This window comes from Molothrus aeneus, chromosome 12, assembly GCF_037042795.1.
Source record: "Molothrus aeneus isolate 106 chromosome 12, BPBGC_Maene_1.0, whole genome shotgun sequence".
In the NCBI taxonomy this organism is placed as follows: Eukaryota; Metazoa; Chordata; class Aves; order Passeriformes; family Icteridae; genus Molothrus; species Molothrus aeneus.
In genome coordinates this window covers 11,922,452-11,949,507 of record NC_089657.1, presented here as the reverse complement: position 1 = coordinate 11,949,507, position 27,056 = coordinate 11,922,452, and the positions used below count along the sequence as shown (strand labels likewise).

The following is a 27,056-nucleotide window of genomic DNA, read 5'->3' as shown; positions in this document are numbered from 1 at the left end:
ACAGTGCTGGGTGCCAGACTGTGCACCCTTAGCATCTGTCCCACCACCAAAATGACCTCCTGGCTATCCCATCCCATCGGGCACACGTGTGCTGCCACAGCAAGATCTCTCTGCTTCATGCACTGTGCAGCCAACAGCCCCTGTGCTACTCCACAGATGGGCCAAGCCACACTGGCCCCTCCAACCTGGAGATCCCGGAGCGGGGCTTGGACCATCTGCGGGTCCGCTGGAGAGCAGCCAGTGGCCCCATCACTGGCTACCGAGTGCAGTACGTGCCACTGACAGGGCTAGGGCAGCCCATCCTGGCAGAGAGGCAGGAGGTGAGTGCTCCCACCTGACTGCTCAGAGCTCCTGGGGTTTCTGGTGGCTCCATGTGTGACCTGGGGAAGATGGGGGGGTGACATTGTTCCTGCCCAGGTGAGCGTGGGGCCACGGGAGACAAATGCTGTGCTGCGGGGACTGCGTGTTGGGACAGAGTACCTGGTCACTGTCACTGCCCAGTACGCCAACAGCATCGGCGAGTCCGTGTCCGGCCGAGCACGGACCCGTGAGTGTCCATGTCCATAGGGATGGGTGGGTGCAGGCATGGGGCTGGGGACTCATCCCTGCTTCTGTGTGCCTCCAGAAAGCCGTGCTGGCTCCGTGCTGGATTTTCGCGTGGTGGAGGCTGGACCAACCTTTCTGAGGCTGGCCTGGCAGCCTGGCCCCGAGCCCCCCCAGGGCTACAGCCTCAGCTATGCTGTACAAGGTGAGGGCATTGGGCCCTAGGAGGGTCAGTGCTGCCTGGGCACCCTGCCTTTGTGCAGCCCCTGGGCAGAGGGATGCAGGGATGAGTGTGAATGCAGGGATACATGCCCGGAGTGCAGTGGGTGTGTATCCACCCACCCTCACACGGCAGCCGGCACGCGTGCGCTAGGCGTGGGGTGCATGGTGTGCAGAGCTGTGGAGGCAGCCTGTGTATTCCTACACCCCGAGGCTTCATGTGCAAGGTTCAGGGTGTGTGCTTGGGCGTGCACAATGGCTGGGGCCCTGGCATGTGCCCCCATGGCTGCTGCACATGGAGGGCAGGCAGCAGACCCCCGTTCCAGCCAGGGATGGGGCTGGAGCCACACACCTGGCAGCCTCACCCTGGCCTGGGGCGTTCCAGGGGATGCCCCTGCCCTGGCCCACGTCCCAGCCTCTTCCCAGTGCTCCCCACCCCTGGCACTGACTGGCATCCTCAGGGCAGGGTGCAGGCCCACAGACACCCCTTCCCTGCTGGGCCTGGTGTGTGTTATGTCCCTGTGCCCCTCACACCCCTCCAGGAGCACCTCAAAGAGAGGAGAAGAGCCTGACAGCCAGCGCACAGTCAGCCACACTCAGCAACCTGCAGCCCAATACTGAGTATGTGGTGATGCTCCAGCCCCACTATGCACAGCAGCCCACTGCCCCTGCCACCCTCACCGCCCGGACACGTAAGTGCTGAGCCCAGCCCTGGGCCCAGCCAGGGTTAGGAATGGGTTCCCAGCACAGGGATGCCCCCCTCCAATCACTGTGCCCCATTGGGATGGGGCTGCCTGGCCCGTGGCTGCCTGTGGGGGTGGGATGGGGATGCAGGTGAGCATGGCTACAAGGCGATGCTCTGGGCCCCAAAAGTTGCTCCCAGGGCAGGATGCAGCACTGTGTGCTCCCAATTTCCTTTGCAGCCTTCTGGGAGTGTTTCCACCAGAGCTTTCCTCCCATGACGTAAAAAATGTTGACTGAAAAAATGCAGGGTTTGAGTACAGTGCTCTGTGGGAGGAAAGTGTGGTTTCCACCAGGGCAGAGGCTGTTGGAAAGCATCTCCGGGTAGGAGTGGGGGTGAGGCCCCAGGGCAGCACCTTTGCAAGCATCTGATTTTGGCAAACCAATTCCTTCAGCTGCCCCAGGCAGTCTTAACCCACAGAAAGTATTTAAAGCATTAAGAGGAAGACATTTGAGCTCCATTTTGCACAGTTTGATGCTTTGAGGGAGCTGCCTGAGCATGGGCTGCGCTCAGTGACCTCAGTGTGGTTAGCACTGGTGAGCAGGGGCAAGGGGGCTTCCTGGAGACAGCAGTTTGCAGGTGAAGGTGCTTCCTGCTGCCCCCTGCCCCATTCTCATGGGGGAGATGGACAGTCACCTCACTCCCACAGGGCACCTGGGGGGCGTGCAGCACTTGACAGTGCACAACGTGTCAGCACACAGCATGCTGCTGGCCTGGCAGCCTGTCAGTGGCGCCACCGGCTACCGCCTCTCCTGGGCAACCCACACAGGTAGGTGCTTCTCCCACAGCTTGTGCCCCTTCTGCTGGTGGCCCCTGAGGAGGGACAGGAGGGAGCTGGTGGCACCTTCTGCCTGACCTCCCCAAGGGACTGCTGCACTGGCTCCCACAGGGCAGGACAGGCACAGGGTGGACCTGGACGCCGGGCAGATGTCACATGCCTTGGTGGGGCTGCAGCCCAACACCGACTATGTGGTGACGGTGGCCCCACTCTTCAGGCAGCTGGAGGGGCCCACAGCTGCTGTGCGGCAGAGGACAGGTAGGTGTTGGGTACAGTGATGCCATCCTGCTGCGGTGCGTGGGAGGGAGGAGGGACCAGCCCTTGCAGCCCCTGTCCTTGCCATGTGTGGGGACCAGGGACATGGGCTGGGTGGCTGCAGCAGGGTGGCACAAGGTACCCTGGCCCATGGGGTCCCTCTTGCAGAGGCAGGTACAGACCAGACACTGCAGACCAACATCCTGGGCCCCACATCCATCCAAGTGCTCTGGACCAGTGCCCGTGATGCTCGTGGCTACCGTCTGGAGTGGAAGAGAGCCACAGGTAGGCTCGAGGTGCCTGTTGCCCCTGTGGGCCCTCCATGCCAGCAGCTGGCTGTGATCCTTCCCTTCCTGCAGGACCAGAGCCCCCCAGAACAGTGTCTCTCCCCAGCAGCACCAATACTTACCAGCTGACGGGGCTGAAGCCGGGCACTGAGTACCGCATCACCCTCTACACACTCTATGATGGTGGGGAGGTGGCCACCCCTGTCACCACCTTTCAGACAGGTCAGTGCTGCTGTGGGTCCCCTGAGCTGTTCCCCAGCATTCCAAGCCTTTGGCATGGAGGGATGTGGGATGTCCCAATGGGCATTGCTCAGGTTGAGGACTGCCTTGGCCATGACAACCCCCAGCTGTCTGGTCACAGCCCAGGATGAGTATGGGGGTTGTGCTGAGTATGGAGGTTGTGCTGTCCAGGCTGTGCCACTCCAGATGTGCCTCACATGTGCCCTCACAGACGTGGAGGCACCCGTGGGTGCTGTGTCAGACCTGCGGCTCATTGAGGAATCGGGCAGGCGGGTACGGCTGAGCTGGACCGCTGTCCCTGGTGCCACCGAGTACAAAGTGGTGCTGCGCAACAGCCAGGGTGAGTCTGTGGGCAGGGTCGGGGTGGCACCCGGGGGATCCTGACCAGCTGACACTGAGCCACTGCACTGCCCTCCTCCTGGCAGATGGCACGGAGAAGATGAGGCGCATCCCCGGCAGCCAGACGGGGCTGGAGCTCGGTGACCTCCGGGAGGGCGTCCCCTACCTGGTGCGTGTCTCAGCACTGGCAGGCAGCCAGGAGGGCAGTGCCGCCACGCTCACCGTCCGCCTCAGTAAGTCCACGTCAGGGTTTGGTGCCAGGAGTTCTGGTACTGCATGTTCCCACTCTGGCAGGCAGCTGTCTCTATCCCCCTGCAACCCCTTGGGATGGCAGCTTGGCTGTGGGGTCCCTTTGGACTACCCAGGGTGATGCTGTGGTGTTATGGGGTGGTGCAGAGTATCCAGAGGTGGGCAGCGTTTCGGATCTGCGGGTGATGGAGGCCGGTCCCAGCCAGCTGCGGGTCACCTGGCGAGGGCTGCCAGGTGCCGGGGGCTACCTGCTGACGTGGCAAGGCAGTGATGGTGAGTGTATGGACCATGGGGTGCTGTGGCAGCACTGCTGGAGCCCTTCCTATCCCAGCCATCTCTTAGGTCTGAAGAAATCCCGCTTCCTCCCTGCTGACCCCACCACCTTCACCATCGATGGGCTGCACGCCAACATTGTCTACACCGTCAGTGTCTCAGCCATTGTGGATGGCCGTGAGGGCAGCCCCATCACTGCCACAGGACAGATAGGTGAGGTAACCCCTGCCTGACAGAGCTGTCTGGTGCCATTGGCTGTGACCCAGGATGACAGTGGCCCTCTTGGTGTCACAGTGCCAGAGCAGGTGGGGAAGGTGACCCAGCTGGAGGTGCAGGCATCCAGGAGCAATGTTGCCCGTGTCACTTGGGTCGGTGTGCCGGGAGCCACTGCCTACCGTGTGGTGTGGAGCCGCAGGGACGGTACTGTGGGGTGGGGATGGGGGTGGGCTGTGAGGGCAGCAGGGTGGGGGCCTCATGCCACAGTCCTTGGCAGGGGGTTCGGAGAATAGCCGGCGAGTTCCTGGCCACACCAACTCCTTTGACATCCCCAACCTGGAGGGAGGCGTCTCCTATACCGTGAAGGTGACGGCACTCATTGGCAACCGGGAGGGCAACCCCGTCTCCATTGTCGTCACCACCCGTGAGTGCTGGGGCAGGGGGCATCACCCCAGGGTGGCACTGGGCACTCCTGCCCCTGACGCCTGCCCCTCTGCCCCGCAGCGGAGGCAGTCCCCCCACGCCCTGTCAGCGGCTTCCAGGTGACCGAGGCCTCGGAGCGCCGCCTGCGCCTGACCTGGCTGCCAGTGGCTGGCAGCACCGGGTACCGCCTGTTCTGGCGCCTGGCTGAAGGTAAGCATAGCTGGGCTGGCTGGAGCCCCTGCATCCCTGCCAGCTCCCACCCGCACCCCCTCACCCCTCTCTGCCCCTGCCAGGGGGGCCCCAGCACAGCCAGCAGCTCCCAGCTACCTCCAGCTCTTATACCCTGTCGGGACTGGAACCGGGCCGGCACTACCACATCAGCATCACCAGCCTGGCTGGCAGCCGGGAGAGCGAGCCAGCCACCATCACTGCCATCACCAGTAAGGGACTGACGACTGACTGCCTGGGGCCAAGGCAGCATGAGCCCCCTGACACATGGCTTGAGCCCAGAGGGGCACCCAGGGACTGACTGTCCCAGCATTGGGCTGGGGAGGGAGAATGTTGGGGGCTGCCCCATGAAGCTGGGACACCCTTTCCTCCCCCATTGGTAGCTGCCCCGAGCCACATCACCAGCCTGCGGGTGACGGAGGTGCAGAGGGACTCTGTGACTCTCACCTGGACCCCAGTCCCCGGTGCCTCTGGCTATGTCCTCTCCTGGAGCCCTCCTGCAGGTGAGATGAGTGGGTGGCCCCAGGACAGTGGGTGGCATCCCCGCAGGGGCCTGCTGATCCCTCTGACTGTCCCGTGGGCGGCAGCTGGTGGGGACAGGGGGCGGACGCTGCCCAGCACTGCCAGCTCCCAGCAGGTCCCCGGGCTGCGCCTGGGCCAGCGCTACACCTTCACCCTGCGGCCGCTCCTGGGGAGCACTCCGGGTGCCGAGGCGTCCGTCAGTGAGCGCACAGGTACTGGGAGGTCCCTGCAGGGTGGGCTGGGCTTGTCCCCACTCTGGTGGTGGCTTCACCCCTTCCCATCCTGCAGTCTGCAGGGATGCCCTCGGTGACGTGGTCTTTCTGGTACACGGCACCCGCAACAGCTCCTCTAGAGCCAGCGCTGTGCGCACCCTCCTCTCCAACACCGTGTCAGCCCTGGGGCGCCTGGGCCCTGAGGGCACACAGGTAGGCTGCTGCCACAGCAGTGGGGGCACGGGGGGCTCATGGGTGGGCCGTGGTGCCCACTGCTGCCCTGCACCCTTGCAGGTGGCCCTGGCCACATACAGCTACCGCAGCCTACCCTGGCTGCTCCTCAACCGCTCCAGTGACCTGCCCACCGTGCTGGAGCAGATCCGTGCCATGCGCTACGAGGAGCCCAGCGGCAACAACATCGGTGAGGGGCGGCTCTAGGAGCTGGGGCAGTGTTTCTGCGATCCTGCTGACTGTCCCTTCTTCCTTCTCCCTGTCTAGGGGCAGCCATGACCTTTGCCAGGACGTACCTGCTGAGTCCTGGCGCAGGGCGCCGTCCCGGGGTGCCAGCAGTGCTGGTGGTTCTGGCTGACAGCCCCTCGGGGGATGATGTCATCACAGTGGCCAGGGATGTCAAGGCTGGGGGTGAGGATTAATAGGGTCTCATCAGGGTGTGCAGGGACTTCTGTGGGGTGCTGAGGGTGCTCTCTGCTCAGGGGTCCAGGTGCTGGCAGTGAGCATGGAGGGGGCAGACCGGGAGCAGCTCCGGCGCATGGTCACCAGTGAGGACCCACGGTACATCTACCATGGCAGTGACCTGGCAGAGCTGGAGGGAGAGCTCACCGATGACCTCTGCACCATCATCTCCACCAGGGTAAGGGCCAGAATACCTCAGGGGTGTGGAAGGGGAGCAGCCCATGTAAGCTCTGATCCCTGGGTTCACACAGGCTTATCTTTTCTTGCCAGCCGGAGCCAAAGCCAAAGCCCTGCACTATGGAGTGCCCCAAGGTGAGCTTCTCAAGGCTGTGCCATGCTGTGCCACAGGTGCTCAGCATGGGTCAGAGACCCCTAGCTGCTGACAGCAGAAGCCCAGTGGGGAGTTAAGCACAAGAGTGCCAGCCCCTAACCCCTTCCCTCTGTCCCTTGCAGGGCGAGAAGGGAGAGCGCGGTGAGGCAGTGAGTGCTTTGGGGACACCCCGCCACCAGCTGGTGGCTTTGGGAGGTTTGCATCTCCCAAACCAGGCTAACATCAGCTCACAGGGGATGCTCACTACTGGCTTTATCTCTGCAGGGACTGCAAGGACGTATGGGACCACCAGGTCTCCCTGGGCAGCCGGTAATAACCTGATGGAGGGGAGCATAAGAGGGGCAGCTCCCTGGAGAGGGCAGTGCCATGGTCCCCACGTCCTCATGTTCCCTTGTCCCTTTGTCCTGCCAGTGGGTGGGTGTGGGGCAAGGACCTGTCAAGCCTTGCTACAGGGGTGGACAGGCAACACCTCTTGACCACCACCTGCCACCCAGCCTGTCCTCTCCCCTGTGTCTCCAGGGTCGCCATGGGCTTCCCGGCTCTCCAGGACCACCAGGGCCACCGGGTCCACCAGGAGAGAGTGCTGAGGGTCCGGGCAAGAAGGGGGACAGGGTGAGTACCTCTGGCCCCTCACCTAGGCACCCCAGGATCCCTGGACACAGTGACCTGGCTCCATGGGTCCTCTCACTGCCCCTTGTCCTTTTGGTCTCCACACCTGCGCTGGAGGGGAAATCCCGCTGAAGAACCCCAGGCCAGCCCCACTCTGCAGCCTCACACCCCAGCTCAGCACATGGGGAAAGGCGCCCTGGAACCCAGCTCTGCCTTGGGCCTGCCTTGAGCTGCCAGGGCTGGGGCCAGCACTGCCTGGAGCACTGAAGGAGTCTGGCAGTGCTGGGGTACACCAGATGCTGGCATGATGCTCCTCTGTCCTGCAGGGATTTCCTGGAGCTGATGGGGCACCAGGAAGCCCTGGACGCCCTGGGAATCCTGGATCACCTGGGCAGCCAGTGAGTAAGGGTGTCCCCTGGCTTTGCTGCTGCACAATGGGCTCTCCATCACCCTGCCTGCTCCCTGAGCCAGCCTCTGCTTCCCTGTTCCCTGTGCTGGGGAGTCTCAGCAGCTGGCAGGGGCACTGCTGTCTCCTGTGTGTGTATCCCCGGCAAAGTGTACTGTCTAGCCTTACTTTGGCTGGAGATGCCATGCCATGCCATGCCATGCCAAGCCCCCCCATTCCATCTCATCCCATCCTCACTCCCCTGGCTGGCAGGGATGTGTTCACCTCCTGAGCTGTTGTTTTCTAGGGCATTCAGGGCATCCCTGGTCCTCGAGGGGATCCTGTGAGTATGGCCCCAACCCTCCCCAACCCTTCTCACACTCAACACCCCCTCTCATCCTCATCTTTCCTCCCCAGGGGACACGTGGGCCCATGGGACTCCCTGGGCCAAAGGGGGAGAAAGGTGACCCGGTAGGTGATGGGCAGGGGGCTGCCCCACAGGGTCCCTGGGGAGCTCTGGGGACCCTGGTGGGCACAGCTTGGTGCCTGGCATCTCCTGGCCCCAGGGCCTCCCCATCTCCCTGCCATCTCTCCTCCTGGCACTGTGGCCACAGCAGGGCACATGTGGCACACGTGGTCACTGATTTTTCCTCCCCCTCCTCATGCAGGGAGAGCCCAGGGTGTTCACAGATGGAGAGCAGGGGCTGCCAGGCCAGAGAGGGGAGCCAGGTGTGCCGGTAGGTGTGGGCATACAGGTGTGAAGGGGTCTCTGCCAGCACCCCCAGCCCACACCTCAGCCCCAGCTGATGGAGCCCCTCTGTCCTGCAGGGCAGCCCCGGCCCACCTGGGATCCCTGGCCCACGGGGGCCTCTTGGTGACCCAGGCCCCCCTGGTCCACTCGGACCCATGGGGCCACCAGGACCTCCTGGAGAGTTTGTGAAGGTAAATCCCCTGATGCTGCATGGGGAAGGCTGGGGATGTGTGGGCAAAGGGGTGGGGAACAGGCAGCTGCTTGGAGCTGTTCCCCTGTGGGCTCCTGCTGGCCCTGCTTGTGGGCTGTGCCTGCACAAGATGCTCGTGGGGTGCAGTGTGGGGAGAGGCTCTTGGCATGCACATACCCTGATGCCACTGATGATGGCTCTACCCAGCATGTTCCTCTCGTATTCAAGGAGGGCATGGGAACAGCCCAGAACTGCCCTGATTTGCTTTTTTCACCTTTGCAGGGAGAGAAGGGTGACCGAGGGGAAAGGGTGAGTGGCTGTGCATTTCCCTGGCTCCTCTACCCTACTGGATGGAGGCCCCTTGAGTGTCCAAGGGCACTGCAGCCCCTCAGGGTGCTGGGGAGGACTGAGCCCTCAGGGCAGCCACACAGGAGCTGACCCTTCTCTCTGCAGGGCCCCCCTGGATTCGTAGATGGGGTAGTACCTCGAGGGGACCCTGGACCCCCAGTGAGTTGAGCCCCCAGGCCAACAGGGCTGGCAGAGGGGATCAGGGCTGCACTGTCTGTGTGTGCCCAGGGCTGAGTCACATCCACAGGGGCTGAGATTTTCTGTCTTGCAGGGCCTCCCCGGGGACCCTGGGCCTCGGGGACCTGCTGGGCCCCCTGGGCTGAAGGGAGAGAAGGTAAGAAGGTGGCAGGGATGCTCCCCACTGGGGCTGGACCTCACACCACTCTCCAGTGAGGATTCCCATCTAATGGGCATCCCTGTGTCATGAGCGTGGCTCTCACCTTTCCAAATCCCCAGGGTGATGGCACAGAAGGTTTCCCAGGGCCACCTGGCCGCCCTGGAGACCCAGGAGACAGGGTGAGTGTCCTGAGAGAAGGAAAGGCAGGCAGGAGCTGGCCAAGCCAGGAGCCAAGCCTGAGGGCACGCTGAGCCCTCCTGCTTTGGGCAGCCTGGGTGTTTGCCTTGTCACACCAAAGGTGACAACGTCTCCATCCTCCTCTGCAGGGCCCTCGGGGACCGCCGGGGGAGCAGGGCAGGAAGGTGAGTGGTGCAGGGACCCAGGGATGCTCTTGCCATGCCTTGGCAGAGAGAAGGGGGTTCTTGTTCTGTGCCAGGACCCAGGATGTCCCCAAAGGTCCTGCTGTCTCTGACCCTTTGTTCCTCCTATACCAGGGGGACCGTGGGGTGCCGGGCGAGCTGGGAGAGACGGGCGAGAAGGTGAGAGGGTGCCCAGGCAGGGTCCTGGTGTCCCTGGGACCTGCTGGTGGCAGTGCCTGGGCATGGCTGTCACAACCCAAGGGTCTTGGGTGGGATCCAGGGCTGGCTTGTGAAGAGCTCTTGGGCAGTGTGTGGGGTGGGGGCAGTGTGATCTAGAGGGAGGAAGGCTCCCTGAACCCTCCTCTCTTTGCTCTGCAGGGAGATCGTGGTGTGCCAGGCCCACAGGGTGAGAAGGTAGGAGCACCCAGGGCATGGTGGAGTGATGCCCACTCTGCCCTGGAGCAGCCATGCTGGCAGGGGGTGGCAGGATGCCCCCACACCTTCCTCTTCCTCCTGTCCTGCAGGGTGAGGTGGGAGCCCCCGGGCACCCGGGGCCATCAGGCAGAGAGGTGAGTCAGGGTGGTGGCTGTGCTGCTGTGGAGCCAGGAGCTGCCATGCCCTGGGTGGTTCCCAGGCACTGCCAGCCCCCTGAGGTCTCTAATCTCACCACAGGGAGCTCCAGGACTGACTGGCCCCCGGGGGGAGAAGGTGAGGGCAAAGGGGGGGTCCCAGTGGGATGGCAGGGGTCTGTTGGGGAAGGGGCTGGCAGTGACACCTGTCTCTCTGCAGGGTGACCCAGGACCACCTGGCAGGCCAGTAAGTGATGCTGCCCAGCAGCTCCAGCTCTGCCTGCCCCAACCCCAGCACAGGGAGCCATGGGCAGTGCCCAGCATGGTCTCCTCTGCTTCCCCTGCAGGCTCCCAGCGTGGCTGGTGTTGGAGAGAAGGTAACCCTGGCCCAGCCGTGCCCTCCACCCTCTGGGCATGGCTGTGGGCATGGCTGTGGGCATGGCTGTGGGCATGGCTGGGGAGGGGGATTGCACAGTTGGGCTCATCCTGGTCCTAATCCTGGTGCACAGCTGCAGTGGGGGGAAAAAATGGGTGGTTTGGGGTGCTGATTTTGTCTGCTCCAGGGTGACAGAGGTTTCCCAGGACCAGAAGGACCTCCTGGCCCCAAGGGTGACACAGGAGATAAAGGTGCCCGTGTGAGTACTGCCATGAGGATAGGAAGCACAGGGCACAGCCCTGCCCAGCCTCATGGTGCCTGTGCTGCTGCTCCATGCTCTGTCCTTCCATGTCCAGGGTCCCCCTGGCCTGAGCATCCCCGGGCCAGCTGGCCCCAAAGGCGAGCAGGGCGATCGGGTGAGTCTGGGGGCACCCTGGGGACCCCAGCCCATGGGCCTGGCCCTCCCCTGGCCGGGGCTCACCAAGCTGCCCCCTCCCCAAGTGACACCTGCTCTTCCTCTCCAACAACCAGGGTGTCGTTGGCCTCACAGGCAGGAGTGGCCCAAAGGTGATGTCACTGTCCTTCCATTTGTCTGTCTGTCCATTTGTCTGTCTGTCCGGCTCTAGAGGGGCTGTTCCTGCAGGCTGTGCCCCTTCTCTCCCCAGCTGCCCAGCCTCTGGCCTGACTGTTGTCCCTTCCCCTGCCTAGGGTGACCCAGGAGAGCCAGGAGAGAAGGGGGAGCCGGGCCGAGCGGGTGCCCCGGGGCAGCCGGGGCTGCGAGGCAAGGAGGTAGTGTGGGACACGGGGCTCTGGGGCACTGTGGCCCTGAGCAGACCGGGGCTGCCAGGGAGCAGGGGGATGCTGGTGACTTGTGCTTTTCTCTCCTGGCCGGTGCCCACTGATTTGTGCCTCAGGGAGAGCGAGGAGAGAAAGGTGACGAAGGCACCCCGGTGAGTGAGGGTCCCCAGGACCACTGCTCCTCTTCCCACTGCCCCTCTTCCCACTGCCCCCACTCACCCCCTCTTTCCCCACAGGGAGAAGCAGGCCTGCCTGGCAAGCCTGGAGACAGGGGTCCCCGGGTAAGTGCAGGGCTGCTGGGCACCCTGGGCAGGACAGAGCCTCATGGCCTCGGGGTGGCTCCTGCTAATGCACATCTTCCCTTTGCCCCCCACCCAGGGCCTCCCTGGCTACCGTGGTCCCCCCGGGGAGAAGGGTGACTTGGGGGACCCAGGACCTGAAGGCAGGAATGTGAGTAGCCCCTTGTATGTGCCCAGGGCTCCATGGACACCCACCACCCCTCACAGCTCACTGCCCCACGCCACTCCCCCTCTGACTCCATCCCTCTTTCCTGCAGGGCAGCCCTGGAGCACCAGGGAGCAAGGGTGACCGTGGGGACCCAGTGAGTGATGGCAGGGCCACATGTGGCCCCCCACCCCAGACCCAGCTGTGCCCTCCCCAGGGCTGTGCCAGCTCCCCTTAATCTGCTTCCCTTGCTCTTCTTTCAGGGGCTTCCTGGACCCCCAGGACGAGCTGTAAGTTCTGCCTCCCTCTTCTCCCTGCCCATGGGCTGGTGCCCAGCCCCATCAACATCTCCTCTCTGCCCCGCAGGTCGATGTTGGGCTTGGAGGAGTGGGGGTAAAGGGTGAGAAGGTAATGACTGAGTCCTTGGGATGCTGGGGTGGGATACCCCCTGCTGTCCTCTGGGCTCTGCCTGCCCACTGGGATCCCTCAAGCCCTCCCTGCCCAAAACAGCCTCTGCCACGAGCAGCTGATGTGCCCCATGACTGAGAGGCACATGGAACTCAGGGCATAGGGGCTGACACTCATGTCCTGTGATGGAGGTGGCCCTGTAGCCCTGAGGTTTCCAAAGGAGCTGGTGTGGTCCTGGCTGCCCAGCCCCACAGCGGTCCCATGGCAGCACCCAACACTCTGGGCATTCTGCTTTTACAACCCAGCTGAGGCTCAGGACCATTTTGGCCAGAGGTTGTGCCCTGTGCAGGGTGGCACTGTGGTCCCCAGCTGTGGCTCTGTGGCTCAGCAGTGCTGCTCAGTGCCTTCCTTCTGCAGCCATGGCCTGGCCCCCACTGCCCCAGCAGGAGCTGCACTGAGCCCAGCCACCTCTTTTTCAGCCTGTGCCTCTTATTTTGAGACCATTCCTCTCACCCCAGCCCTAAACCACACAGCACCAGTGCTGTGCACTCTGGCACAGGTTTGGTACAGCACAGTAGTCTCTGACCACCGTGCCGTTCCCTGGCAGGGGGACCCTGGGGACCCGGGCGAGGATGGTGCCAAGGGTGCCCGGGGTGATGCTGGCGCCCCTGGAGTGCCTGGAGAGAGGGTAGGTGCTGGGGCCTGCCGAGGGGGGCACTGGGGCAGCATCAGGGCTGATGTTCTGCAGGAGAGCTGGGGGTCCTGGCGTGCAGGCACTGCCAGCTGAGCAGCCAGGATCCCTCCTGTACCCCCATGCCCCACTGCTGAGTGTGTCTCTTTCTTGCAGGGTGTGGAGGGTCCCCGTGGCCCCCCTGGCACACGGGTGAGTGTCCCCTTTCCCATGGGGGTCTGAATGGGGACCCTGCCCTGTGCAGCTCCTGGTAATGGGAGATGATGCTCACTTCTCTTCTGCCCTGTAGGGTGACCCTGGGGACCGAGGCCTGCCAGGAGAGAAGGTGAGAGGGCTGGGGGCTGAGGGTTGTCCCACAGCCCTCCCATCCCACCCCAGAGCTCCAACCACCCTTCCCTGCTCTCCCACAGGGGGACCGTGGCCCACCAGGGATGGATGGCCGCAATGGGCTGGAAGGCAAACCTGGGCCCCCAGGGCCTGCTGGGCTAAGGGTGAGTGTGGGCCAGGCTGGGGGAAGCTCTGTGCCTGGGTGGGAGCTGTGGGACAGAGGGATGATGGGCTGGGAGAAGCTGTCCCCATGGACACCCTGTGCTCCAGGATGGGGATGCTCTGGAGGGGGGGGCCTTTGGCAGGGTAGCAATGTCCCTGTCCTCACCTCCTCCTTGTCTGCAGGGGGACCCGGGAAAGCAGGGAGATCCTGGCCGGGATGTAAGTACCTCTGGAGAGGGCAGGTTTAGGTTTGTGTTCCTGCTGGGGCCATCAGGCATGCAAGGGACCAGTGTCCTGTGCCATGCTTCTCCCCTGACCCAGCAGAGCGCCACTGCCAGTGACACTCCCTGCTCGCAGGGCTGGCTGCGGCAGACGGGTGCCCTGCTGCCCTGTGCTCCCACCATCTCCTTTCCCTGCAGGGGCTGCCTGGGCTGCGTGGGGAGCAGGGACCCCCTGGCCCCGTGGGTCCCCTGGGCCCACCTGGCGTGCCTGTGAGTACCAGCCAGCACCCTAGGGACACATCCTGTCCCATGCCCTCTGTGGACCCCAGCTGGATCCATCTGGCACGGCTCACCCTGTGCCCAGCTCCCCCTGCCATGCACCTTGAGGCTCCAGTGGGGCCCAGGCACCCCTGGCTGGTGGAGAGCCTGGGGGCCTCCCTCACTGCCTTTCTTTTCCTGCCAGGGCAAACCCGGTGAGGATGGCAAACCTGGCCTGAATGGCAAGAATGTGAGTAGGGGAAACAGGGCTTGACTCTGGGGCTCTCCCAGGATGTTGAGGGATAGTGATCCCAGTACAGCATAAGGCAAGGGGAGGATGTGGCAAGGAACCTCCCTGCTCTGAGCCATCCTTGGGTTTGTACCCATGTTGAGAGAATTGAGCTGGGCACTGACAGGCAGCCTTTGTTCCCAGGGAGAAGATGGGACACCAGGAGAGGATGGGAGAAAGGTAAGGAGGTGATCCACGGGTGGTTCCTGTATGGTCCCCATGTGATCCCCACAAGCCTGGTGGCTCCACCCTGCCCAGACCAGGAGCACCATCCTGGGGCAGCTGATGGGGCAGCATCCCTCCAACTGCTTTCTCTCCTGGTTAGGGAGACAAAGGTGATGCAGGACTGCCTGGGAGAGAGGTGAGTACTCCCCAAGGAGGAGTGTGTGACGGGGGTGCTGGGTGCCTGCCCCCCTCAGGCACAGACCCTGGGGTGATGCTGCTCTCTCGGCAGGGCCGCAGCGGTGCCAAGGGCGAGCAGGGGGACAGAGGTGTGCCAGGCCCCCTCGGCCCCCCTGGCCTCCCCGGCGTCCCAGGGCAGGTTGGCCCCCCTGGCCAGGTGTGTAGTTCTCTCTCCACCCCATGGTGCCCCTCAGCACCAGACCCTGGAGTCCAGACTGCTCTAAGGCAGGCAGGACCCCCATCCATGGCTGCCCTGGGGCACTGCCCCGTGTCCCTGGGAGCCGGGTGCTATTGTGTCACCTCCATGTCTTCTAGGGCTCCCCAGGCCTCCGTGGGGTGGCTGGACCAAAGGTAAGTGTGCTCCTGCCCCCCAGTCCCCCAAGGCAAAGGTCTGGGGGGACCACATGCCAGAGGGAATAAGGCCCTGTCAGGAGTCCCCACCCCCAAGATAACAGGGCTGGACCCTGGTGCTGCAGCTGGTGCTGGGCAGCCTGACTGCTCCCCTTGATCCCTTTGCTGTGTTTCAGGGGGACCCAGGGGAGCCTGGACTGCGAGGGGAGCCGGTGAGTACCCAGCACAGAGCCTGACAAGCTATAAGCACCCCAGTCACAGCCACAGCCCCTGCCAGGCAGCAAAGTGTTAACTCTGAAACCTACCAAGGGCGAGCACTGCTCACCCCTCTTGCTGCAGCTCTGTACATCTTCCCATTGCCTCTTTTCCTCTAAACCTAGGGGCGACCTGGCAGCCCTGGAGCACGTGGAGACCCTGGCACTACAGTGGTGAGTCCCTACCCTGACCTGCTGTGCTGGGACAGCAGCCTCAACCCTGGGGACAGAGAACCATCCACAGCCTCTGTGGTGGGAACCTACTTTGTTTTTAATGTCTTTTTTATTGCAGAACATTGAACGTAGCCTGGAAGCACTTGGCATTAAGGTATGTATTTCCTGACTGTCAGGCTGGGGCTTTTTCCTGCCTCATGGCAGCAGAAGGAGGGCACTGGAGGTACTGGGGGATGCGAGCAATTTAGGATGGGTTGGCAGGACTGTGGGGTGCAGCTGGTTCCACTTTATGCTCTCTCCTCCTTCCCCATGTTCCTGGGGCAGCATCGTGGGCTGGGGCTGAGGATGGTGGTCAGCAAGGGCTGATGGCACCTGTCTTCTTCCCTCCCAGGTTTCATCCCTGAAGGAGCTCACAGGTGCCTATGATGGGAGCTCAGACTCGTTTCCGCCAGCGGTTGAGCGGCTGCGGGGCCAGAAGGGCAGTCGGGGGGATCCAGGAGAAAGGGGGCCCCCGGGCCGAGAGGTGAGTGGAGCCAGGCTCGATGCCAGGCCCCAGCACTCTGCCCCACTCCTGCTTTCTGGGCTGGCTGGGGGTTCATGCAGCCGCCTCAGCCCCGCCTCAGGGCTGGCTCTGGCAGCGCAGCTTTTGTCTTGCAGGGCTCCTTAGGCTTCCCTGGCGAGCGAGGACCCAAAGGTGACAAGGGAGACCCAGGTACCCCCGGCCCCCAGGGCCCCATGGGCCGGGCCGTGGGTGAGCGGGGTCCCGAGGGCCCGCCTGGGCAGCCAGGGGAGCCTGGCAAGCCAGGCATTCCTGGGGTGCCGGGCCGGGCTGGGGAGCTGGGGGAATCCGGGAGGTCCGGCGAGAAGGTGAGTGTGTGTGCAGGTGCGAGGTGAGGTCTGGGGGACCTGCTCTGGGGGCTTGGGGACAGCCCCGTGACAGCCACCACGGTGTTTCTACAGGGCGACCGCGGCGAGAAGGGCGACCGAGGGGAGCAGGTGAGCTGGGACAGGGACATGGTGCCCTCCATCCCCTCTGGTGGTGTGCCCCTCTTGAGGGGATGCAGGGCTCTCTGTGGGGCAGGCAGATGCCCATTCCCATACCTTCCTGGCCATACCAGGAAGGCTCTGGTCTTCTGTGCCCTTTGACACTCAACCTCTTTCTCTGCCCTTTCAGGGAAGGGATGGCTTGCCTGGACCCCCAGGGCCCCCAGGGCCCAAGGTAGGTGATGGCTGCTGCTGGGGAGCATTGTCAAGGTGCCAGCCTGCTCCTCTGGGGATAGATGGTCACATCCAGTGCCTTGGCTCAGGCGCTTGGGGAGGGCTTTGCCCCTGAGGGATCCTTCCTGAGGTGCCCTGGGTGCTGGCCCTGACTGTGCCCTGCCCACAGGTGGACGTGGTGGAGGGCAGCCTGATGGGCCTCCCAGGGGAACGCGGCCCCATCGGACCCAAAGGAGCCAAGGTGAGTGGCTGGTCTGAAAGGAGAAGGCAGCTGAGACAACTGAGCTGGGCCAACATCATGGGCTGGGGCTGAGGATGGTGGTCAGCAAGGGCTGATGGCATCTGTCTTCTTCCCCTCACAGGGTGAGCCCGGAGCTGAGGGCGAGCGGGGACCCAAAGGAGACAAGGTCTGAGGTTATAAGTCTCCCATGTCAAAAGGGAGCAAAGCCCTGGATGAGGGCACTGCTGGGCACAGCCCTCAGCAGGCCCTGGAAGGTCATGGGAAGGTCCCTGCCTATCTTGTGACCCCATGCCTGTCCCCACTGCAGGGTGAAGGTGGCTTGAGGGGTGACCGAGGGGAGCCTGGCGAGAAGGGCAGAGACGGCAGCCCGGTGAGTGCCACACTGCTCCCCTGCCTGGCACTGCCCCCGGACCTGCCTGGCACTGACCCCATCCCTGTCTCCATCCTTTGCTCCAGGGCCTCCCGGGTGAGAGAGGGCTGGCAGGCCCTGAGGGGAAGCCGGTGAGTGGGGACATGGTGGAGAGATGCAGGCTGGGACTGGGGGAGCTCCTGTGGTCTCACACCAGCCACCACCAGCATCAGCGGGAGCGTTTATGGCTCATTTACCTCCTTCTGCCCATGCAGGGCCTGGGATTTGGGGGCACCTTCCTATTCCTGCCCCTCCTAAGTGCCCTGGCTGGGTACCACACACTGGGAATGGGGAGCATCCCTGGGGGGCAGGCAGGGCTGTGTGGAAGTGTGGGTTTCTGTTCATCCACTGACTGTGATGTGGTTCTTTGCAGGGCGTGCCAGGCTTTCCTGGCGTGCTGGGACGCCCGGTAGGTGTCTGTGTGTCTCCCATGTCCCTGTGTCCCACCACCTCAGCACACAGCTGGGGGCTCCTGGCAGTGAATGCTTGGTGAAACCATGGGGGTCACCTTGCTGCTGGGCTGGGTCCTTGGCCCCCTGCATCTTAGCAGGACCTGTCCAGGCTTGTCTTACTTGGTGCTTACAAGAGCTGCTGGCACTGTCTGGGTCTGCTCTCCCTGGGGACACCCTCTGCTCCCAATGGGGAAAACCCACTTCTCCAGTGATCCCATTTCTTCCTCCCTTCAGGGCAATCAGGGAGACCCAGGACCCCCAGGACCTCCGGTAAGGAGCCACCTTGCCCCACCCTGTACAGGGGACTGTCATGCAAGGGTGGTGTCAGCCAGGCTGGGCATTCCCCAGGGAGCAGTGGTGGGGTGGCACTGCTGGGACTGAGTGGTCCTGCTGCCCCTTCCCTGTTCTGTGCCACCAGCAAGCACCACCCCAATAATGTCCCCTTGTCCCCTGCAGGGCAGCACTGGCCCCCCAGGGACCCAGGGCCCCGCTGGTGCCAAGGTAAGGCAGCAGCACTGGCATCTGCATCAGCATTGCCACTCCAGCCTGGCAGAGGGAAAGGCTGCCTTGCCAGATTTGGGGACAGGAGGGAGGACCACATTTCAGAAAGTTTTGGGCTGGGGGGAGGGACATTTGGATGGACCCCCTCCTGGATCCAGCTATGAAGATGTGCCTGTGACCAAGTAGCTGGGTGGTTGGGGTGGTCATTCTGATGCAGTGTGTTCTTCCCAGGGTGATCCAGGGGAACCTGGCTCCAGCATCCGTGTGAGTACTCATACCTTCCCTGCCTGTACCCACCTGGCTGCCCAAAACCATCCAGCCTCCTCTAAATCAGCCAGTCCCACCCCAACACATCTTCCCATGGGGGCAGCCAAGGTCCTGGCTGTGCCATCCCCTCTCTGATGTGTCTGTTTCCATTGCAGGGCTTGCCTGGCCCCCAGGGCAACATGGGCCTGCCAGGACCCCTTGGCCCCCCCGGCCCAGGGGTAGGTATTTGCAGCACCCCAAACCCACCCCTTGGCTGCTCCTGGTGCCTGGGATGCTGCTTGATCTCTGCTCACATCTCCATTGCAGGGCCCGCCGGGTGTCCCTGGGCTACCAGGACAAGTGGTGAGTGTGTGACCCCCACATCTGGCTGCCATCAGTGAGGGTGCCTGGGGCTGCCTGCACAGCCCAGCCCCACTGTCACTGCCTGCAGGGGGAGAGTGGGAAGCCAGGAGTGCCGGGCAGGGATGGTGTGCCAGGGAAGGACGGCGAGGCAGGAGTGCCTGGGAAGATGGTACGGACGTGCTCACCCTGCCCCATGCCCACTCAGCTCAGCCTGGCTTTCTGCAGCCAAGGCTGAGGGCTGTGCCACTTGTGCCAGGGCTTACCAGGACCCTCAGGGCCTGCTGGTCCCAAGGGAGAGCCAGGGGATGCTGGAGCCCCAGGGCAGGTGAGTGCAGAGCTGCCTTGGCCAGGATGAGGGGAGCATCCCTGTGCAGCCCTGCTCACCTGCCCACTGTCCTCTGCCCCAGGCCATCACCGGCCCCCCTGGAGCCAAGGGAGAGAAGGTGAGGAGCCAGGCTGGGAGGGCTGGGCTGGGCAGGGGTCTGCTGGGCCCTGGCACCCGCAGTGGGCACAGCTGAGCACCCGTGCGTGCCCTGCAGGGAGAGCCGGCGCTGCTGGAGGGTGTGCTGCTGGGAGAGCCCGTGAGTCACACCCTGCCACTGACACTGCCCTCATCTCCCTCACTGACCCTTCCCTACCATAACCTATCCACCACCCTGGCCTTGTGAGGGGCCAGCCAGCCCTGTGTGTGCCCTGTCCCCTGACACTGCTGTCCCTGACAGGGCTCCAAGGGTGACCGAGGCTTGCCAGGCCCCAAGGGTGACAAGGTGAGCACCGCCCTGGGGGTCAGTGGGGAGGGGTTGTGTGGTCCTCAGCTCCCTGGCTGCTTGGCCACCATGTGGGGATCCAGCTGCAGCTGCTTGTCACAGACATGTTTTAGGAGAAATCCTTTCCTCAGGATTTTTTCTCCTGAGAAGCTGAGAGGCCTCAGGAACAAAATGCAAACAATGGTTATCTGCTGCTGTGGAATGCAACAGGTGGATCTGTGATTGGTCCATGGTGGTTGTTTCTAATTAATGGCCAATGACAGTCAGCTGGCTTGGACTCCCTGAGAGTCAGAAGCTTTGTTATCATTCCTTTTCTATTCTTAGCTAGCCTTCTGATGAAATCCTTTCTTCTATTCTTTTAGTATAGTATAGTTTTAAAATAATATATATATCATAAAATAATAAATCAGCCTTCTGAAACATGGAGCCAGATCCTCGTCTCTTCCCTTGTCCTGGGACCCCTGTGAACACCACCACAGCTGCTCCTCCTGTTCATAATCCCACACATCTGCTTTTTCCTTCTTTTTCCCTGCCAGGGGGAGCCAGGAAAGTTTGGAGAGCCAGGAGATCCTGGGGAAGACGTGAGTAGAAGGCATATTGGGGTGGTGGGTGGATATTGGGGACAGTGGATGCTGTTGGGGCTGGGATCTGTGCCCCTGCCACCTACTGCCCAGGTGCTCCTGGGGGCTTCGTGTCTTCACAGGGAGCCAAGGGGTCCTCTGGAGCCAAAGGGGAGAAGGTATGTGTCCCTGGGGGATGCTCTGGGTGGCACGATGGCCCTGGCACCCCTGTGCCCCCAGCCTGGTGATGTGCCACATGCTCTGTGCCACCTTGCAGGGATCAGTGGGTGTCGGTGCACGGGGACCACCAGGACAGGACGGGCCTCCAGGTTTGAAGGTAACCCCTGTCGCCCTGTCACCCTGGCTCTGATCATGTCCCTGATGCCCCAGTAATGCTCTAGTTGGCTGCTGAAGGAAAAGCACACTCCTGAGGAGCTTCATCTTTTACTTCCCTACCTCAGGGTGACACCGGCCTGCCAGGATTGCCAGGACCCCCAGGCTTGGTAGGCCCTGCTGGGATGCCAGGACAGCCAGGCCTGAGAGGGGACAATGGACAGCCTGGCCCTCCAGGTCCCCCAGGAGAGAGGGTAAAGACTACAACTAGAACACAGCACCACTGGTCCTGGTGACCCTGGACCCTTGTGCAGTGGCACTGAGATCCCTGCAAGCCCCACTCCCTCCCAGCCCCAGGCACTGCCCATTCCCTGCTTCCTCCCTGCAGGGTCTGATCGGCTTTCCAGGCAGGGATGGCACTGCTGGACCACCAGGACCTGTGGGGCCCCCAGGGCCAGCTGTGAGTATGGTGGCACAGCATTCCTGGGGCTGTGGACTCTGCCCTGCTGGCTCAGACAGGCTGGCAGGGACCAGCTGGCACCTCCCTGGGCCCTGGGGCAGGCTGCTGCTGGAGTGTGCAGTGCCATGGTGGCACTTTCAGAGATGTTTCACAGGGTGCAGACTGCTGCTGGAGTGTGCAGTGCAGTGCTGTGGTGGGACTCTCAGGGATGTTTTACAGGGTGTCTGGCATTGCTTTCCTCCCATGACTTGCTCACCCTTCTCCTTTCTTTTAGGGCATACAAGGGGCCCCTGGCCTGAAGGGGGACAAGGTAGGACCAGGGGCAGCCCTACAGCATGAGAGGTGGGAGGCTGCTTCCCCTGTGGAGTGTCCCTGCAGCCAGCTCACCCCTGAGGGTGCTGAGCCCACTCTGGATGGTGGCACATGGCACCCAGAGAGCTGGGGTGGGACTGTGGGGTGTCCCTGGCATGGGGGGTGCCTGGCAGGGCTGGGAGGAGCTGTGGGCAGTGAGGATGGGGATGAGTTCTTGCCTTTCTCTGGCAGGGAGCTCCAGGGGCTGGGCTGCCAGGAGCCAGAGGTGAACGTGGTGACCCAGGACCACGGGTAGGTACTGCCACAGTCCCCCATGTCCCCACAGCCAGGGACAGGAAGGCTCTCGGTGCCTGACAGGTCTCTGAGCCAGAGCTGCAGCTGTCCCTGGCCTGGGGTGATGCTGGGGTGCCCCCAACGCCCTTCTCATATCCCTTCCTCCTTGCAGGGTGAGGATGGACGCCCAGGGCCTGAAGGGGATCGTGGGCCACCTGTAGGTACCCCCCTTCCTCAGCTGCACCCTGGTCTGGGTGATTCCTTCCTGAGCACCCCTCTCTTGTCCCCCACAGGGCTTGCCTGGGAACCGTGGGGAGCGTGGGGACAAGGTAAGGGACTCTGTGTGATGCACCTCCAGGTACTGGGGTGCCCAGGGAGGTGCTGCCTGCTCCCTGCTGTGCATCTTTGGAGCATCTCCCCTCATCCTCACAGGGAGACCTTGGGGCCCCAGGACCCAAAGGAGACAAGGTGAGTCCTTGGGGAGGGGGCAGTGGGGAGGCAGGCAGCAGCCCTGGCCCCCTTCTCACCCCCCGCTCTGCTTTGGGTGTACAGGGTGATACTGTGGTGGTAGAGGGGCCGCCAGGAGCACGGGGCAGCAAGGGGGAGCCGGTAAGAGCTGTCCCTGTCCTCCCTCCCCCATCCTTCCTGTCCCTCTGGGAAGAGCTGGAGGAGCTTTTCCCTGCTGGGGGACCCTCCCTTGCAGAGTGTATTGTCCCCACCTCCAGCCACCCTACAGACCCCATGTTCCTGCCCCCATAGGAGTCTGTCCTCCCCACCCTGATGTGTGTCTGAGCTTCTCCTCATCCCCTGACCCCTCCCTGTGTTTCCTCCTTTGCAGGGAGAGCGTGGCCTGAAGGGCACAGAAGGGGACAAGGGGGACAAGGGGCAGCAAGGCATGCTTGGAGAGAAGGTACAGGGCTGGGGGGACTTGTGCAGGGCTGGGAGCTGCTGGGTTGGGGATCATGGAGGGCTATTGACAGGGCAAGGGACAGAGGAAGCAGGGCATGACAGCATCCCTGTGCCCTATGTGCTGGTGGTGCAGGGACATGGTGCAAGGGGACCATGGCCTGGAGGTGACTGTGGCTGTGCTGTGGCCATGCAGTGGCTGTGGCTGGAGCTCTCCCTCCTGGCCTGTGCTGATCTGGGTTTCTGTTGCAGGGCACGAGGGGTGAACAAGGAGAGAAGGGCTCCATGGGCTTCCCTGGGGCACGTGGCCCCAGTGGGCAGAAGGTATGAAGCTGGGCAGCCCCTCTGCTGGGTTTGCTGGTGGCACCATCCCCTCACCTGCCCTGACTGGTGTCTTTGCCTTCCCCAGGGAGAGGTTGGAGCACCAGGAGAGCCTGGCGAGCCGGTGAGGAGCTGTGCCTGTGCCTCTGCCACCCCAGTGCAGGGCAGGGGCAGACCCTGGTCACGCTGTGTGCTCTCCCACAGGGCCAGCCTGGCCGTGATGGCATCCCCGGGGCCCGGGGAGACAAGGGGGACATGGGACCCCTGGGTATGCGTGGCCTCAAGGTGAGTTGGTTTCTCTGGCTGCCAGCACTCTCCAGTGCTGGCTTGGCATGGCTCTGACTTCCCATCCTTGCAGGGTGAGCGGGGCATGAAAGGTGCCTGTGGCCTCAATGGGGACAAGGGTGACAAGGTGAGTGGGTGCCTGCAAGGTGCTGCAGGAGCCTGGATGTTCCCTGGGGGCGGTGGCCCTTTGGAGCCCCCCCATCAGCCAGAGAGCGGGGAGATGGCTGAGGCCAGACCTTGACCCTGTGACAGGCGCAGGGGGTCCCTCCTCAGCCTGTGGCTCTGGGGTGAGCACTGAGGGGTGAAGGACTGACTGCCCTGCCTCTCTCCTGCCCGCTGTAGGGAGAGCCAGGGATCCCAGGGCGCTCGGGGCTGTCAGGGAGGAAAGGCGAGCCGGTAAGCACCTCAGTGACAGCAGGGTGGGACAGGAAAGCATGGCTGGTGGCTGATGGACACCTGCATTGTCCCCCAGGGAGAGCTGGGCCTGTCAGGACCACCAGGCATTCCTGGAAAGGAAGGGCTCATGGGACCCAAGGTAGGTTAGAGCAGTGCTGGGAAAAGCTGTGCTGGCACTTCATCCCCTCACTGCCTGCCCCTGTTGTGTGTCCCCTGCTGCCTGTCCCTTCCTCTTTGCAGGGTGACCGGGGATTTGACGGGCAGCAGGGAGCCAAAGGAGACCAGGGGGAGAAAGGAGACCGGGTGAGCAGTGAGCAGGCTGCAAAGGGATGGGATGCATTGCACCACATTGCTTGTACCAGGATACAGCCTTGGTTGGAAGCACATCAGAGCCTGGTGCTCCCCGAAGAGCCATTCAGTGCTGCTCTAACTTATGTCACTAAGCAAGGACTGACAACAGTTCCCTGCTCTTTATAAGGAGGCACCAGTGCTGGTTTTTTGGGGATGCCCAGCTGTGGGGTCAGAGGATGTCCATGGCATCTGCTCTGAAGCTGGGGGCTCTGACACCCCTGGCCTCACCCTCTGCTCTCCTCTCCTCCAGGGTGCCCCGGGTGTTATGGGTGGCCCTGGTCCCCGGGGCAGTGATGGTGCTCCTGGCCCCCCTGGGCCCTCAGGGAGCGTTGGCCCACGAGGTCCCGAGGGCATGCAGGGCCAGAAGGTAAGGCCTCACCACAGGTGACTGCTCCCTCTGGGGCCGTGAGGATGGGAGGGCCCAGTCCCCCTCGTGGGTGAGGGGTGGGTGGCATCTGGAGTCATGTCCCAGCTCTGTCCTGCCCTGCCAGCTTGCTGGTTTGTGTCCTCCCTTGTGTCCCCCTGCCCAGGGGATGGAGTCTGAGGGGGGGAGTCTGGAACCCTGCTTGTCCTTGAGTTGGGCTGGACCTGTCCCCATCCCCACCTGCACTGGCATCCCTGGGGGGCAGGCCTGGGGAAAGCAGCACCTCCATGGTGCTGGGGAGAGCAGAGAGACTCCAGCAGCCAGATGCTGAGCACGTGTCCTTTGCAGGGGGAGAGAGGCCCCCCTGGACAGTCAGTGCCCGGTGCACGTGGCATGCCTGGCATCCCTGGGGAGAGAGGAGAGCAGGTAAGTGTCTGGGTGCCTGGCCCTGCCTGGATGGGCTCCAGCCAGGGCCAGCTTCCCACCTCCTTTCTGCTGTCCCCAGGGCAGTCCTGGCACCCATGGGCTCCGTGGGGAGAAGGGGGAGCCAGGCATGACGGTAAGGAGCCAGAAGGGAGCCAGCACAGGCTTGTGGCACTCAGGTCACTGGGGTGGGAAGGGGTGCTGGATCCATGCCACTGAGGTAGGGGCTGCCCTCACCTCTGGGCTCTGCTAGACCCTGGGGAAAGGGCTTTTCCTCCTCTTGAATTGTACCATCCCCCATTGCTACCCTTGCCCTTCGTGTGCCCGGCAGGAGGAGGAGATCCGTGCCTTTGTCAGGCAGGAGATGAGCCAGCACTGTGGTGAGCATCCCCTCTGCTGCTCTGGGGCTGGGGGTACACACTTACCTGCTCTCCTCTCTGGACCCACTGCCCCTAACCCCACCCTGTCTCTCCCACAGCCTGTGGTGGCCACTTTCCACGGCACCAGGACTCACGTGAGCACTCAGGTTGCAGCTCTTCCTTCCTATCCCCCTGCCCCACACGTGTGGCACAAAAGAAGCCCTGGCACCCAGGTGTGCCACTGGTTTTGGGGAGCTGGAGGTGGCTGGCACCCTCCATGGCCCTTCAGTCAGGGTCAGCATCAGTGCAGGACCCTGCACAGGGAGAAGGGATGGTGTGTGGCAGCAATGATGGCACAGGGATCCCCAGGGACAGCTGGTTCAGGGTGGTGCCAGTGGGGTCTGGGTGCTGCCAGGGTGTGCCCAACTGAGGGGATCCCAGGAACTGTACCCCATCTATTCTTGGGTGTCAGAACTGGGGCAGGGGTCTTGCAGGGGGTCAGCAGTGCTGGAGGGAAGGGTAGGCTGGAGGAGTGGGATTGGAGGGATGGAGGCAAGGGGTGGGCTGGGATGAGGTGGGTGCTTTCTCTCCAAGGAGGCTGGGGGGCTCAGGCCAGGAGCAGCTTCCACTCTGCCCAGGGAGCAGGAAGAATTGTCCGCCAGGAGAACGAGCAGGACCAAACAGGTGATGGAGAGTCTGGAGGATCTGTGAGATCTGGTGACATGGGCATGTGTGCCTCCCTGTGCCCTCCCCTGTCCCTGTCCTGCTGGGCTCTGAGTGGGTGCTGTCTCTCTGGGCCTCCCCTGCCTGTGCCTCCTCCAGAAGCCCCCGTGGCAGCCCTGGTCTGTGGTGCAGACAGAGGAGGGGGTATCTCCAGGTCCATCATCCCTGTCCATGTACCCTGTTAGGCTGCAACAGGGTTGGGCAGTGCTGCACTGCTCCACATCTGAGAGGGGTGGTTTTCCCTTGGGAAATAAGGGGAAAGCAGCCCACACTCCTTTGCCTCTTCCCTGATGCCCGTGTCCCCTTGACAGGGTCCTTCTCCACTCAGCCGTTCCTTGCTGGCAGCGCTCACATAGTCCCTGTGCTCAAGCTGTCGCACGCTGAGGAAGATGAGGGTGTGTTAGTGTGTTATCCCTGTGCTTTCAGTCCTTGTCCCCCTTTTCCTGCCCTCCATGTGTGTGGTGAGGACTGCTCACGTGTGGTGCTGTCTCCCAGGGCAGGACAGGCAGACCATGCTCGACGATGACGACCTCGCGTATGACATGGATGGAGAGGAGGATGACTACGATGAGATCTCGGAGATGGACAGCTTGGAGCAGCCCACAGGGGATGGTGAGCTTCCCTGCACTCACCTGGCACTCAGAGCTAAGCTGCTGGGGAAACCATGGAGCTGCCCTGGGTTTTGCTGGGGTTGTGTCTTCACATCAGCTGGGCAGTGGGTCCCTGTGCCATCTATCTGGGGGATTTGGGATTTCCTGCCCCTGTGCCATCTGTCTGGGGGATTTGGGATTTCCTGCCCTCTTGCTGGTACTTGGGGGGGTTGCACCTTCTCTATCACTGTGCTGCCCACACTGTGCAGACCTTGTGCTCTATCCCCCTCACTGAAGCCATCACCAGCAGTGATGGGTGGTGTGCTGGGCTGGTGGCACCTGCTGCCGTGGTAGGTTTCCTGTGTTCTGCTCATGAGCCACAGGACAGATCCCAAAGGCCCAGGAGATCAGGGAAGCCCCAGTGGCAGCAGCCTTTGGAGAGTGCCTCTGTAATCCTTTCAAGGGGTGCTGTGGCCATCATGTCCCCAGCTCTTTGCTGGGAGCCGTCCCAGGAGACAGAGTGGAGTCTCCTGCCCTCAATTCCAGCACTTGGGCAGAGCACAGAGAGTCTCTTCCAACCAAACCCTTCCCATGCTCAGCCTTTGCCTTCTGGGGATTCCCTCCTGTGCCTGGTGGGTTCCCTCACAGCAGCGTTTGCCCACAGCTGAGCCCTGCAGGCTGCCTCTGGACGAGGGGCACTGCCAGCGCTACACCCTGCGCTGGTACTACAACCAAAGAGCCACCGAGTGCCGGCCCTTCATCTACAGCGGCTGCCAGGGCAACCCCAACCGCTTCCAGAGCAAGGAGGAGTGTGAGCTGCACTGTGGACAGCACCCCGGGGCAGGTGGGCAGGGCTGGGCGCAGCAGCACCTCCACCCTGTGCCGCGGGCTCAGCCATGCAGAGCCGGGGACAGTGCTGCTCCCCGGCCCAGCTCTGACAGCACCTCGCT

At 63.0% G+C, this 27,056-nt stretch overlaps 1 protein-coding gene across 1 annotated transcript in view; it reads left to right on the top strand.

Moving 5' to 3' along the window:
- Positions 1 to 27,056, top strand: part of COL7A1 (collagen type VII alpha 1 chain) — a 37,636-nt gene that overhangs the window by 9,561 nt on the left and 1,019 nt on the right. The window contains 113 exon segments of the mRNA XM_066558375.1: positions 157 to 320; positions 418 to 547; positions 626 to 748; positions 1,305 to 1,454; positions 2,154 to 2,273; positions 2,394 to 2,540; positions 2,706 to 2,822; positions 2,897 to 3,046; positions 3,276 to 3,404; positions 3,490 to 3,636; positions 3,800 to 3,925; positions 3,995 to 4,138; positions 4,220 to 4,345; positions 4,419 to 4,565; positions 4,646 to 4,774; positions 4,858 to 5,004; positions 5,176 to 5,295; positions 5,380 to 5,526; positions 5,603 to 5,739; positions 5,821 to 5,947; positions 6,025 to 6,168; positions 6,240 to 6,397; positions 6,490 to 6,531; positions 6,673 to 6,699; positions 6,815 to 6,859; positions 7,070 to 7,162; positions 7,486 to 7,557; positions 7,852 to 7,887; positions 7,962 to 8,015; positions 8,213 to 8,281; positions 8,373 to 8,486; positions 8,768 to 8,794; positions 8,939 to 8,992; positions 9,105 to 9,167; positions 9,290 to 9,349; positions 9,497 to 9,532; positions 9,665 to 9,709; positions 9,908 to 9,943; positions 10,054 to 10,098; positions 10,202 to 10,237; positions 10,319 to 10,345; positions 10,446 to 10,475; positions 10,662 to 10,733; positions 10,831 to 10,890; positions 11,006 to 11,041; positions 11,183 to 11,263; positions 11,389 to 11,424; positions 11,509 to 11,553; positions 11,651 to 11,722; positions 11,829 to 11,873; positions 11,980 to 12,006; positions 12,083 to 12,124; positions 12,732 to 12,812; positions 12,972 to 13,007; positions 13,105 to 13,140; positions 13,226 to 13,306; positions 13,488 to 13,523; positions 13,724 to 13,795; positions 13,989 to 14,033; positions 14,217 to 14,252; positions 14,398 to 14,433; positions 14,527 to 14,631; positions 14,790 to 14,825; positions 15,002 to 15,037; positions 15,206 to 15,253; positions 15,372 to 15,407; positions 15,645 to 15,776; positions 15,911 to 16,120; positions 16,214 to 16,249; positions 16,428 to 16,472; positions 16,641 to 16,712; positions 16,834 to 16,878; positions 17,020 to 17,082; positions 17,169 to 17,213; positions 17,495 to 17,530; positions 17,808 to 17,843; positions 18,030 to 18,074; positions 18,306 to 18,338; positions 18,497 to 18,559; positions 18,648 to 18,683; positions 18,772 to 18,852; positions 18,940 to 19,008; positions 19,091 to 19,126; positions 19,223 to 19,264; positions 19,406 to 19,450; positions 19,987 to 20,031; positions 20,154 to 20,189; positions 20,288 to 20,347; positions 20,472 to 20,597; positions 20,732 to 20,803; positions 21,078 to 21,113; positions 21,347 to 21,406; positions 21,561 to 21,605; positions 21,682 to 21,717; positions 21,821 to 21,856; positions 21,941 to 21,997; positions 22,227 to 22,298; positions 22,547 to 22,618; positions 22,704 to 22,739; positions 22,820 to 22,900; positions 22,974 to 23,027; positions 23,243 to 23,296; positions 23,373 to 23,435; positions 23,537 to 23,599; positions 23,898 to 24,014; positions 24,360 to 24,437; positions 24,517 to 24,570; positions 24,766 to 24,814; positions 24,913 to 24,960; positions 25,388 to 25,477; positions 25,828 to 25,911; positions 26,012 to 26,128; positions 26,771 to 26,950. Coding sequence (XP_066414472.1) covers positions 157 to 320; positions 418 to 547; positions 626 to 748; positions 1,305 to 1,454; positions 2,154 to 2,273; positions 2,394 to 2,540; positions 2,706 to 2,822; positions 2,897 to 3,046; positions 3,276 to 3,404; positions 3,490 to 3,636; positions 3,800 to 3,925; positions 3,995 to 4,138; positions 4,220 to 4,345; positions 4,419 to 4,565; positions 4,646 to 4,774; positions 4,858 to 5,004; positions 5,176 to 5,295; positions 5,380 to 5,526; positions 5,603 to 5,739; positions 5,821 to 5,947; positions 6,025 to 6,168; positions 6,240 to 6,397; positions 6,490 to 6,531; positions 6,673 to 6,699; positions 6,815 to 6,859; positions 7,070 to 7,162; positions 7,486 to 7,557; positions 7,852 to 7,887; positions 7,962 to 8,015; positions 8,213 to 8,281; positions 8,373 to 8,486; positions 8,768 to 8,794; positions 8,939 to 8,992; positions 9,105 to 9,167; positions 9,290 to 9,349; positions 9,497 to 9,532; positions 9,665 to 9,709; positions 9,908 to 9,943; positions 10,054 to 10,098; positions 10,202 to 10,237; positions 10,319 to 10,345; positions 10,446 to 10,475; positions 10,662 to 10,733; positions 10,831 to 10,890; positions 11,006 to 11,041; positions 11,183 to 11,263; positions 11,389 to 11,424; positions 11,509 to 11,553; positions 11,651 to 11,722; positions 11,829 to 11,873; positions 11,980 to 12,006; positions 12,083 to 12,124; positions 12,732 to 12,812; positions 12,972 to 13,007; positions 13,105 to 13,140; positions 13,226 to 13,306; positions 13,488 to 13,523; positions 13,724 to 13,795; positions 13,989 to 14,033; positions 14,217 to 14,252; positions 14,398 to 14,433; positions 14,527 to 14,631; positions 14,790 to 14,825; positions 15,002 to 15,037; positions 15,206 to 15,253; positions 15,372 to 15,407; positions 15,645 to 15,776; positions 15,911 to 16,120; positions 16,214 to 16,249; positions 16,428 to 16,472; positions 16,641 to 16,712; positions 16,834 to 16,878; positions 17,020 to 17,082; positions 17,169 to 17,213; positions 17,495 to 17,530; positions 17,808 to 17,843; positions 18,030 to 18,074; positions 18,306 to 18,338; positions 18,497 to 18,559; positions 18,648 to 18,683; positions 18,772 to 18,852; positions 18,940 to 19,008; positions 19,091 to 19,126; positions 19,223 to 19,264; positions 19,406 to 19,450; positions 19,987 to 20,031; positions 20,154 to 20,189; positions 20,288 to 20,347; positions 20,472 to 20,597; positions 20,732 to 20,803; positions 21,078 to 21,113; positions 21,347 to 21,406; positions 21,561 to 21,605; positions 21,682 to 21,717; positions 21,821 to 21,856; positions 21,941 to 21,997; positions 22,227 to 22,298; positions 22,547 to 22,618; positions 22,704 to 22,739; positions 22,820 to 22,900; positions 22,974 to 23,027; positions 23,243 to 23,296; positions 23,373 to 23,435; positions 23,537 to 23,599; positions 23,898 to 24,014; positions 24,360 to 24,437; positions 24,517 to 24,570; positions 24,766 to 24,814; positions 24,913 to 24,960; positions 25,388 to 25,477; positions 25,828 to 25,911; positions 26,012 to 26,128; positions 26,771 to 26,950 — 8,367 coding nt within the window.